The 13,062-nt window shown below is 41.5% G+C and overlaps 1 protein-coding gene across 1 annotated transcript; it reads left to right on the top strand.

Annotated features, from left to right (window-relative positions):
* Positions 1 to 4,072: 4,072 nt before the first annotated feature.
* On the top strand, positions 4,073 to 12,916 carry LOC141760884 (immunoglobulin superfamily containing leucine-rich repeat protein 2-like). The gene is made up of 3 exons (XM_074623982.1): positions 4,073 to 4,238; positions 7,846 to 10,096; positions 10,655 to 12,916. The coding sequence occupies exons 1-2, from the start codon at positions 4,221 to 4,223 to the stop codon at positions 10,051 to 10,053; spliced, it is 2,226 nt and encodes a 741-aa protein (XP_074480083.1). The 5' UTR covers positions 4,073 to 4,220; the 3' UTR covers positions 10,054 to 10,096; positions 10,655 to 12,916.
* The last annotated feature ends 146 nt before the right edge of the window (positions 12,917 to 13,062 follow it).

Below are 13,062 nucleotides of genomic sequence, written 5' to 3'. Positions count from 1 at the left end.
CTGCTACTTCCACCTGGTGATAACCACTCGCCAGGTCAAGAGTGGAAAACCACCTGGCACCACTCAACGCATCCAATGACTCTTCAATGCAGAAGAGGGAATGCATCTTTCCTTGTTCTTGCATTGAGCTGACGGTAATCCACACACAGTTTAAACGACCCATCTTTCTTTCTCACTAGGAAGTTTAACAGGTTGGTTGGTGTTGGATAACAAACCACAGTGCAAGGGAAGCTCACAGATTATGCGCCAAGGCGCTTACTATTGCCGACAATAAGCTGGCCCACAAACTTACAGTTTGGTGGACAAACTTACAGTTGAATCAAAACCAAACAAAATAAATGCATCACCTGGCGGCTCACTCACTCATATGAGCGAGCCACCAGCGCGCACCGCCACGTCAGGGTAAGATGCCTCCGAGACACTGAGCTCAGAAGCAAGAACGTCCGCGGATAGCCTCAGCTTCACACCGGTAACGTCTGTCAGCATGCAGCTCCCGTTGCCCCAATAGATGGCGAATTCAGTCAACGTGCAGCCCCCGTTGCCACACCAGAGGGCGAAACGGGCTGGCTTACAGCCCAACCAAACTTTTACCCACAGTAACACTGTGCTTCACTCAAACCACATGGAGTCCCAGCCCGACGTGGAGGAAACAAAGGGCAGACTGAGTGCCCGCGGCCCGCCACCAGCTGCCTTTTATCAACTAATCACTGCCAGTGCACTACCTTACAGGTCCGGCCAGACAAATCACTCCCCAACGTCAGTTCCACCTGGCTACAGAAAGAAAGAAATAAGGCTGGATGTAGCCCACATGTCAATCTAGTGGAAATACTTATTTAGTCTATAATGGATAAGAAGTCAGTGATGTGGTGCTCATGGAAACCATCATTTGTAACAGGACCCAGACACTGTACAGCCTGAAAGCCAGCCTGGCAACGTAGTGAGTGCTACGTGTAGGACATACAAACCATGCAAAGTTCCTGCTGTGCAGCACACACTTAAAAAAGCATACTGATGGGATTAGAAAGAGAAGTAGCCTAAGTGATAGTTTCAATGTACACTATAAATACTGTATACACAGTAACACTATGTATTATTCATTGCTGTGTGTTTCTCTCCCAGCAGACCAGCGATCCAAGAAAAATAAAATGTCAAAGCATTGTGGTGTCCTCTCCCTGCTGTTTTATGAATATACAGTACACTATACAGTATAGTTATTGGTTCAGTGAACTTTATCAGCCATTTCTAATCAATAATATATTCATCAAACCTCTAACAACAATATGAACAGCAGTCTTCATAAACACAATATAACCGTAACAATGACTATCACATGAATGATTATAAAAATAAAAATGATTGATGATCCCAATGTTAAAACAATAGTACTGAACTGAATGATGGTATGAATTCAGTTAAGTACTTATTTTTCTTAGTCTGCATTAAAATATAGTATTTTAATGCAGGCTAAGAAAAATAAGGCAAAATACATAAAATCATGGACTAACTGTAAAAAACACATTGGTTTCTGATCGGAGTGACTGCTGACTGAACAGATAAGACACCAGGATAAATCAAGCCTGGCTGTTAGCCTGGTCTGGAGCAGGCTAGCTGCACAGAATAAACTGAGCCAGGATAACTGGAAAATCCCAGCTTAATCCCCTATCTTGGTTTTGTGAAACAGGCCCCAGGCCTGCAGAGGTGCATCGTCCAATAGTTGTGTATTCGTGTTGAAAGTGTGTGAGATCAGTCTAAAGAATAAAACTGTCATTGATCGCTGCAATCTGCCTCTGTGTGTCTGTGCTGAGGGAACTCGTTGTGGCAGCAGTCCTGCTACACTCCAATGTAAACCCATCCGTGTCATTATTAGACGGTCAGAGGAACTAAAGAACAAGAAAGTTCACCTAGGGTGGGTGGGACCGGAGGATGGATGGGTCAGACAAACAGGATTTTCACCCAGGAGACTGCTGTTTGTGTCCCGTATGAAGTCAAGTCAACGTTGACTCATTTTACTGTAGTTTTGTTATGTAACTTCCGGACTTTACTAACACCAGTTACGTAACAAGCGTACTTATTTTACGTAACAAACATACTTATTTTAGCCAAAACCACGATCTTTTTCTAAACCTAACCTAACTAAGTAGTGTTGTTGTGTAAGTAAACCTAAAAACTATAGTAAACCTAAAAACGAAGTATTTTATTTTGAAAAGAGACTGTATGCATATAACGAGCGGAAACTGTATGTTTTCTGCACAGCAATTTATTTGAAAAGACACTATCTGTGTAATGAGTGGAAACTTGGCACATTGTCCCTGAGACACCTAGAGTGTCATAGTTTGAAGCGTAAGGCCACTGACCAAGTGTCGGTATTTTACAAATTGGAAGTGAGAATGTATTGCAACTGTACAGGCAGAGGACACGATAACATGAACACCTGTACAATGTAATACAATGTAAATATCCCGGCAGTCAACAATATTATCAATTGTGGTAATTTGATTGAAAATTTATTTGGGAATATACACCACTAAAGCACAATATCAGCCAAGTTAATGGATCTTTAGAATGGGCCCTCATTCTTGAGGAGGAATTTCTGTAATAAAGAGCTCACAAATGAAGAGTATATATTTATTATTTAAAGACAAATCATGAAATAATAATTTCATCTGTATGCATATTATATATATCATTAAAGGTATGCTCTCCTCAGGCTGTGCAGTACTCCTCAGACTACACATATTTAGCATTACACTCCTATAACATGTTGGACGAACAAGGAAAACAAGGAAACAAGGAAAAGGATAAAAATCGTTGCACCAGAACCTGAGTTTGTCGAAACATGGTGCCTACATTACCCACAATGCAACTTTACCTCCGACATTCCAGAGATTCCGATGTATTATTCTAGTATCGGCTAATGGAGCCTGGAGCCTCAAGTAGAGATGAGCAGCGAGCTACAGAGGTCTGGACTTCTTTCTAACTCCACACCAACAGATATTTTTTTTTATTTTCTAACTTGTAGTCTTCAGCCCCAAACGTGAGCCACAGAGTGTAAAACCGTGGTACCGCCAACCGCCATCTGATTTCCGTTGCTCCTAAAATAGTGTTATTATGGTATGAATGGCCTTATGAGGCGAAGGCATTAAAATGGTTTTGAACTCGGTGGGTCATGTTACCTCAGTCTTGGAAAGAGAGGAGTGAGCAGTGGGGTACTCAGTTGGTTGCAATCTGTAACCACACCACTAGATGCTGCCAAATCCTACACACTGTCCCTTTAAAGGTCCCATATCATGCTCATTTTCATGTTCATACTGGTATTTTGTGTTTCTACTAGAACATGTTGTAATGTTCAAAAAACCTTTACTTTCCTCATACTGTCTGCCTGAATATGCCTGTATTTACCCTCTGTCTTAAACGCTCTGTTTTAGCGCATTTCGACGGAATTGCAACGAAATTGCAACAGAATTGGGTTGCTAGGCAACAGCTTGGGTCCATGTGTACTTCCTGTCAGCTGATGACATTCACATACACTGCAACCAGGAATAAACTGGGACACATTTAGAATGTTTACGTTAAAAATTGTGTCACGGGTCTAAATCTTCTATATTCGTGACATCACAAATGGACAGAAATCCTGACAGCTTGTTTCAAATGCAGAGTTTCTGAATACGGGCTGTGTGTATTTCCCTGTGGACTGAGCGTTTCGATACTTTCACAGTATTTATATTGGACTTAAGCCTGCTTTATAATTAAATAAAAACTGAAAATCTCTCTTTTTTATAATATGGGACCTTTAAAGTTTCATATTAGTTAGTATTTTTATTGTTTGTAATCCTTGTAAACGTTGTTTCATATCATTTCTTATTTGTAAAAGACTGTATTAATAGTATTAGTAGCCTATTATTATTATTATTATTAATAATAACTAAAGCAACAATCAGTCCTGTAAACAGCAGTGATCATCATATTGAAGGTCGTTTCCCCTTTAAAAACATTCGGGAACGTCGATGCTGTTCTGTCCAGAGCTGTGAGGAGGGGAGAAAGAGGGGAGGATGAGGGGAGATGTGACATATATTCACAGGCAGGAGAAACCCCGCAGCGGACACGCACGTTTTCACCATGTAGATGCAGACAGACGGAGCTTAATGTTGAAACTTGAAAGCAGCATGTCACATCCTGAGCTGCTGTGACTGGAAACACCGGCTGACGTCTTCTCTGCAGGGATGAACATAAAATCGCAGGTAAGCTCGTCTCCCGGTCTCAGGCTCCTCTAATAACGCAGAGGTGAGCTGAGCTCTTCCTTCCTCCCAGCATCAATTATTCACATGCGAACCTGCGTCCAGGTCTTTTTGCAGGGATGAACTTTGGTCTCGCGGGGTCAGATTACAGTGACAGTTGTGTTAAAGAGTGTGTGATCTGCTGCATATCTCATGGCATGCTGCAGACCCGACTGTAAACAAACCGAGCAGACATGCGGCTGCCGTTCAGCACCAAGGACAGAGAACCGGAGGCTGCTGCGTAGCTTCATACCAGCAGCTTCTGCCGACGACACCACACACACACACACACACACACACACACACACACTCACACACACGCTGCTTTACTGTGAATGAATGACTAATGTCAGTTCATCAACCGAGCGCATCTTCAGAGCTTCACAGCTAAATTATTCTATCTTTAATGATGAGCTGTGAGATTGTGCACCAGTTGTTTTTTCTGTTTTCCCAGACACCACAGGGTATGTGGGTGTATTTATCGGACAGAAATACATGTTAACTCCCAGTATAGCTGTCTTGTCACTACAAGAGAATAAGAATCACATAGTAAAACATATTATTGTTCTTATCAACAGAAGAATGTCTAGGTCTGTGCAGCATATAACACTAAGAGACTAAAACAACCTCAGGAAGAGAACCAGAGCAGGGATCCCTTTTCTAGGACAGACAGACCAGAATAGCAAAATGACAATATGGGAAATCAGGATGACAATACTACGTAGATCGATTGAAATCTATATGCTGTATGAAGAATATAGATTTTGGGGAGACGTCCAGCAACTTGTAGGTGCTGCCAAACAGGCAAAAAGCTGTTAAAAGGGAATGCCACCTAAATTAAGAATTTCAATATGATATTTCCATGGCCTAAAGTTCAATTCCTATCTGTGACCATGAGCTACTTTATCTCAAAGCAAGAGACCAGAGAAGTATGTCTCAAACTTGTATAAAGTCTGGAGCTGCTCCATAGACAATGAATGAAACCGGCCTCACTCACAACTCAACAAATACCGCCAATTGGTCAGCGCCCCTCGCCATTAGAAACCGACGGATGGAGGCACCTTTAGCGACTGAATGTGATGAAGCGGCGTTATTCGACGGTCGGAGCGGTGAGGTAGTATTAATAGCGTGAGTCCGTACAGGGCGGCTGGGAGGGGTGGTGGATGGGTCAAACAAACACAAGACTTTCAACCAGCATTGAATAATTGTGTCACATTAGTCTTTAGTCACGTGACTCGTTGTTATCGTCAGTCCCTTGAGTCGATAGTCAGTGAAGTTAACATCAACCAGGACCGTTTCCTAACCCTAACTAAGTGCTGGTGTTGCCTAAACCTGACTTCTTGTGCAAACAGAAATTTATGTTGAAAGGACACTATGCATGTAATGAGCGTATATTGACACACGGTCCCTGGTCCGTTCAAAAGTAATGAAAGAGGGGTACTGTGCGTCTGTCTCCGATGCCGAGAGGCGGTGACCAAGCATATTTGACGAGTTGGGGTGCGAGACTGATTTCATGGAGCCACAGAATGTTTGTTTTCTTTTCATACCTGAACAAGCTTCATTCTAGTGTTGTCAGGTGTGAACCAGAAAATGTTCCCATATACTCCGAACATTCCTCTGGGTGCTCTCAGTGTCATCTACAACATCTCTCCCAAGTCATTGTCTATGGAGCAGTTCCACACTTTATGTCCGACTTATGACATCACATGTTTGAGTTTAAGTACTCTAGTTTTTGGATTTGGGAGAGAGTTGTTCATGTTTACTGATATTTTTGGACTGTCTTAGACCATAGGAATAACATGTATGAATTTTGAAAATGGGAGTAGTTCTCCTTTAAATTGAGCTACTGTATGGAGGTGCTCCAGATTCTGTACCCCAGTGGGGATTGTGTATTCTGTAAACTGACAAAAGCAGCTGCCCTGTCTCTCTCCTCTGGTACAGAGAACAGATCAAATTGACAAAAGTGTTGTACTATAAATACTTATTTTCTCACTTACCTCCAAAAATCCAGATAGTTTTGGTTTTGTGTATCCAGGTATTGGGATATAAGTGACCCAGATTTCTCAGTACGCTGGAGGTGACTAGAATTTTGTTTGCAGGCCTCAAATAATTTAAGAATTAAATAAAAAAATTCTGCAAAATCTCTTTCCAGAAACAACTTCCTGGTTACTCTGGATAATCAGCCCGGTCACACTAAATGACATGATTATCGCAAGACATTTCGCGTGAAATAAATACCACTGTTCTTACTTTTGGCGTGTCATGTGTACGTCATGTAGTCTGTACTGACTGCAACGTAAATGCAGCTGCATTTTCCATACGTATTTTACTTAGTTTACGTACTTATTTCAAGCCCAACCGTGATGTTTTTCTTAAACCTAACTAAGTGGTTTTGTTGCCTAAACAGAACTGCGGCTGTTACCGAAGTTTTGTTGCGGGGCATAAAAATGACACGCAAAAGACGCGTACAAATGACACGAAAAGGCTAAAATGCGTTCTCATGACACGCCGAATGTCCTTGTAATACTTTGCTATTTATACACCTTCCTTATGTGGAATAATTCACAGACTGCACAGACAGGATTCTTCATTATTGTTGTTGTTATTATCGTTATGGAGGCAGAAATGTCAGAGAAAGGGGTGAAGAAAACTACGTGAAGTCAGTCTCCTTTGTCTTATTTGAATATATTTAATTTGACCTGCCCAGTGAGAAGCTTACACACAACATGCAAAATATGATGTATTCTTGAGTAAGAAACGAAAAGCAGTTCTACAGAGAGAGTGGTGTTCCTGGATTGTTTTTGTTGATTAACACCTGAACAGGAGCTTGACATTCCAGTCAGAACCAGTTTTGTAGCCTCATGACACTGAGACATCTTCAAAGTTTTGACATCATAACAGTGCTAAAGGTTACAATGCCCCTTCAAGTTATAGAGCAGATGATTCAGTAGTTTTCTCATCTACATTTCAGCATAATTCTACAGCAGGAGGGCAAATTAAACCAAAATGATTTGCATGACTTGATGTTGCCAGAAGCGAGAGAAAAACATGTTTTTTGTAATTTGGCTGGATCAACCATTTTTCAATGTCAGTTTGCCAGTGAAATTTATCCTTCAAAGTAAACCAGGACCTGGTGGGAAGATGAGCTATGAAACTGCTTGTGCTCCGTGTCTTTTATTCACTATCCAACCCTGTAAATCAGCTGTTTGCTTCATGTAAACAAGGCTGCACAAAGACAAGATGGCAGCACTGCACATTCATTAACACAGTCAGGACTCTACCAGCTATCGGTCTGTTTGAGAACTAAATAATGTGTGAATCTGCTGAGTATGAAAAGTCATCAAGTAAACAGGCTCCATTTTCTGCTCTATCGTCTGCAGACACGGGCTACAGTTGAACTGTCTTTATTTTGCTTCGGCGCTTCATTTACTTATTGCCAAAACATATGTGTTATTTTTATTTTATATTTCTATTCTTTTACTCTTCTACTACAATCATGTTGCATTAATTCTGCTAAATAAATCAAGTTCAATTCACTGATTGATAAATGGACTGTGACACTGTTTTCCAGGAGCAGAAAATGGCCGCCGCAGACGTCCTCTACTTCACTTTGTGGATCACCACAGTCCTCACCACCGGACTCGGATGCCCTGAGCTCTGTACCTGCTCGGACAAACATGGCCGTCATTTTGCTGAATGCTCCTACAAAGACTTAGATGAAGTCCCAGACGGTTTGCCTCCTAATGTGATGACTGTGAGTCTCTCCGCTAACAAAATCAGTTTGATACCACTGGGGAGCTTCGACAATGTGACCCGGGTGACGTCGCTGTGGATGGCCAACAATGAGATCGTCTCCATTGAACAAGGAACCCTCACGCCTTTGGTTCATCTGTGTAACTTTGACATCAGCCACAATAGAATTGTAGACTTCCCTTGGGAGGATCTGCAGAACCTCACAGGCCTGCAGCTGCTTAAGATGAACCACAACGAGATGGTCCACCTGCCGAGGGACGCCTTCTCCAACCTCAAAGACCTCCGATCCCTCCGACTCAACAATAACAAATTCATAACCATAGCTGAGGGGACGTTTGACGGTCTGGTGTCTTTGTCCCACTTGCAGCTTTATAAAAATCCCTTTGCGTGCACCTGCTCCCTCGACTGGCTCAGAGACTGGATTTCAACAACCACCATCTCAGTCCCGGAGCAGAATTTGATCATTTGTGCAACTCCACAAAAACTTAGAGGGAAAGTAATCGGAAAGTTGCCGGTGTCAAAGTGCACAAGGCCGAATGTGACTATACGAACCGAGCCAAATATACACAACGCAACTCTCTATGAAGGGAGCATATTGGTCTTGACTTGTGAATTCACAGGAAACCCAAAGCCTCTGGTCATGTGGAATATTTGCAGCAAAAGCCAGGAGCAAGAGCTGGCTCTGCCCTTTACAGAAAATGACTCTGCAGAATCAAATGAGGACTCCTCACTATCCTCTAATCCTGTCAAAGTCTATAATAATGGGACTCTTATCATTTCACACCTCAGGAAGGAAGACAGCGGCAACTACAGCTGCTCGGCCACAAATGAGTTTGGAAGAGCCGCTGATTCAGTGTCAGTGGAGGTGGTGGCTTCACCTAAACCAACGCCCGTAAAAAAAATGACCACACCTACTTACACTAAAACACACCCATTTATACACCAAACAACACAAAAAACATCTGTTTTGGATTCTGTGCGTCTCGCTGATTTAAAGAGAAAAGAAATCATAAAAATCCTACCCACTTTCCCGCCCACTGCAGAGATCAATTCGTCTGAGGAGGCATCAACATATCCATCACGTGCTAGTAAATGTGGCGTGACGGCAAACACGAGATACATTTCTAGCCACATCTTTAACGGGAGCATAGATGATATCAAGCAGTACACATTTGACTTCGGTGTCATTGCATTAGGAGTGTCAGAAACAGAGGCGACAGTGCGACTCAATCCTCTTCTCATACCCAGGGACAACAGCGCCATCCGGGCTGCCGACAACGCCATTGCCGACGCCAACGCCAACACCAACGCTGACACCAATGCCAATGCTGCCACATCTGATGAGATCTCCCACGCTGACAGCGAAGAGCGTCACGGTCTTTCAGACGTCTCTGAAAGAGTCAATTCAAATGGCTTGTATCTGTGCGTTGCTGCCGACCGCAAACACTCAGCCGTGCAGTGGTCGAGGATCCAAGAGGGCATCAACACGTATCTGTTCAGCGGTTTACGCCCTGGCACCAACTACTCCCTGTGTCTGACCTACAGAGGGGAGGACTGCGAGGTCCAGGTGCTGTTCACCACCAGGAGGAGGGTACCCAACCTGCTCATCATCATCTCCGTCAGCATCTGCCTCCTGACCGTGTCCACTGTACCCCTCCTCGGCGCAACGTGCTTCCACCTGGTGTACAAATACCGCAGCAAGACCTACAAGCTGATTCTGAAGGCCAAAGACCAGTACCACATGGAGAGGAACCTCGCCGCCAACTTTAACATCCGCGCACCTCACACCGAGTCCCAGAGGAAGATTAACGGCAGCCAGCTGGACGAGGAGGAAGGGGAGATGGAGAGTGGAGACGGAGAGAAAGAGGCGGACACAGAAGAAAGCATCATGACGGAGTCTTTTTCTTTGTCTCAGTGCCGGGGGAATTTAGACAACTGTGAGGTCGGATCTGAGTACAGTGATAGGTTGCCTTTGGGAGCTGAAGCAGTGAATATTACAAGCAACTACAAATATCCAAATCAGTAATTGTTGACATCATTTGCACTTTACTTTAGCATGTGGTTAAAGGGTAGAACAGGATGTTTTTTCAGTTTGTGCCATTTAGCCCTGCAAAGGCAGCCCAGACATATTGCTATGTTCCACAGTTATCTGACAAGACATAAAATCATTGACTTGCTTTATTTGCAGAGCTGCATCATTCAGTCACTAGACTCTATCGATTGTTTGTGGATGCTTTCTAGCCAAACATCCTATTGAACTAGGCCTGGCCATGTTAACCTTGTTACTTTTTATAGCAGCTTGTTTTCCTCCTTTCAAAAATATTCCATAAACAACACTAGAAAGCAAAAATACAAGCAGCTTGTGTTCTAGAGAGAGGAGCTGGTTATCAAAGTCGAAACAGGTGGCACACCATCAAAGCATTCAATGTCTGTGCAGCTTCATATTTTATTAATAATAATTGGTGATGTGTTTCAGCCAGAGGTCGTCCTCAGAGCATGAGTAGTGTTTGACATTGAGGGAAATACGCTTATTTGCTTTGCTTGCAGAGAGTTAGATGAGAACATCAATACAACTCTCACGTCTGTCTGGTAAATATGCAGCTATACAGCCATTTAGCTTAGCTTAGCTTAGCACAAAGACTGGAAACAGGGGCAAACAGCTAGCGTACTAACAGCTTTAGTTGGCTTACTATAATGCACATAGAAAGTGCACCTTCACAGCAGCTGCACTGTTCTCTTTTTTTAATAATAGAAAATACAAAGAATTTTTAAAAGTGCATCTGGATCCAGATATGCACCAAAATACACGTAGTGATAGACAATCATGGGATGCATGAACCAGATACAGTACTTTCAATAGTTCATAAGAAACAAAAATGATCAAAAATACCTTTTCTGTTTATATAAAGAAATCCCCTAGCCATATTCCTTGGTCCAACTATCTACCAAGTTTCAGTAAACTCTGTGTAGAAATATCCAGGCTTCGGGAGTAACAGAGGAACGACGTTACGTGATTAGGATACAAAAAAAGGAAACTGTATTCCGTTACAGAAAAAAAAGACGTAATCAGATTACCGATACATTTAGTAAAAATTGGGATTATTAGTAGGATTACAATTTTAAAATACATAAAGAACAATATACTACCATGCACATGTGCACACATTACAACACTTCACAACACGAGTCTCACACAACGGCCTCTAACATTAGTGAAAACAAAAGCTTTCACTGGGTGGAAATTTTGCCATTATTAAGTATGTAAAGCAGAACAGGGGAACAACATCACAGTACAGTGCAAGTTATCGCAAAGCAAAAATGTTTTCACACTTTCCAGTTCATCAAGATTATTCTTTTTGCCGAGAGGCATCCCCGCATGAAAAAACGGTTCATAGAGAATGAGTGAACCGCTTCAAATTTCTGGTCCAGCAAACATAATACAGGACAAACTGGGTTCATTTAATTCAAGTTAAAATCCGGCAACAATAATGTGCCAAATTGAATTCAGTCCTTGGATGATGACAGTATTTTCACAGCTGGAAGGCAGAACTTGAACTGTCACTGTACTCTTTTCTGCTTTACACACAAAATAATGGAGAAATTTCAGCATGTTTTTTATTTTTTTTATTGTCTTTTCTTTGCAGATTTGGTATTGAGGTAATCCAAAAGTAATGGAATTAATATTGTGATACTTGGATGTGGTTACTGACTACATTTTTTAACATTTAATTAGTAATTGTATCGGAATAGATTTTTAAATTAACCCTCCCAACCCTGGAAATATACAACTTGAATAATAGATGGATACAATATATAGCAGGGTTATAATGAAACGCAGTAAACGTGAAGGCTTATTTGTTCATTTGTGCCTTTTGTGCAATTTATAACAGTGAGATATCGATTGTACAGCTGCAAAATTAATTTGGATTAGCTGGCATGAATGAATTGAACCCTGATATAAACAATAAATGGGTCCTAAATTCCTTTTAATTCAAGTTGTTTTCAACGGAGCACACCTCGAGGAAGATATTGAAGTTTCTGCCAGAGAAAAGTCTTACAAAATGTGTCATTATAAAGTTACTTATTGCCTCTGTCTATTTAGTAAGAGCATCGTTGTTAAAAACCTAATAATTCCTAATAAACAGCTAATGAGTGAAAAGAAGAGCACTATAAAAATGTCCCTGTTTCTGCTAACTGGCGTCAGGATTGAGGACTATCGAGGTTCGGCCACAACAGAAACAAAAGGATGTGTTAAATTGAATGTAAGAAAACCTGTGTCATGTGACACATTTTGCAAAATGATTAGGAAAAATGTCAGCTAGATGTAGGCAGTAGTAACAAAAATATACTAATATTCTGCTTTAAACTACTTGCAATAAATTTGTGCTGTCGTATTAGAAGTGCAGTAGCTTGAAAATACAGAAACTTAATCCTCTAATAAGAGTTTAAATGTTTAGAAGAACTGTGTTGTTTCAAAGAGAAAACTATTGTGTCCTGCAGCTATGAGCTCGTTGTGCAGTTCTACTGTGAACATTTCCTATGAAGATAACTGTTTTCATGTTGAATAAAACTATAAGCTCTCTGTAACGCTGGTAAAAATGTTGGTTCATTATTATCAACCAAGTCCACTGCATACTGTGTGTAACAGTGCAGCACTTGTGAGTGTGTATGTGAAGCTATTGTTGTATCTGGGTCATGTGTCCATCCTGCTGTATTTCCCAGAGTTCTGTGTGTTAGAAGACCTGCATGCTGCCTGTTGTTGTGAGTCACAGTATGCTGAATATTCTTTTTTCTGTTTTATACCCCTGTAATAAAGGAAGTAGTAGGTTTTAAATATCCTCACTAACTCTCCTCATCCTATGTGCCTCAATAAAGTTTGGAAAAAGGAATACTGAATGAATGCTCATCTATCTGGCTCTATTCTTTTTCTCAGCATCTTTAGATTCCAATGAGTTAGTTGGTTAGATAGATGGTTTTGGTTTCCATGTCATTTCTACGCCAACATTTGGTCCATCCCAAATGGGATTACAAGACA

Source organism: Sebastes fasciatus, chromosome 2, assembly GCF_043250625.1.
Source record: "Sebastes fasciatus isolate fSebFas1 chromosome 2, fSebFas1.pri, whole genome shotgun sequence".
In the NCBI taxonomy this organism is placed as follows: Eukaryota; Metazoa; Chordata; class Actinopteri; order Perciformes; family Sebastidae; genus Sebastes; species Sebastes fasciatus.
The sequence above is the reverse complement of the archived record's forward strand: the minus strand, read 5'-3'. Positions and strand labels throughout refer to the sequence as shown.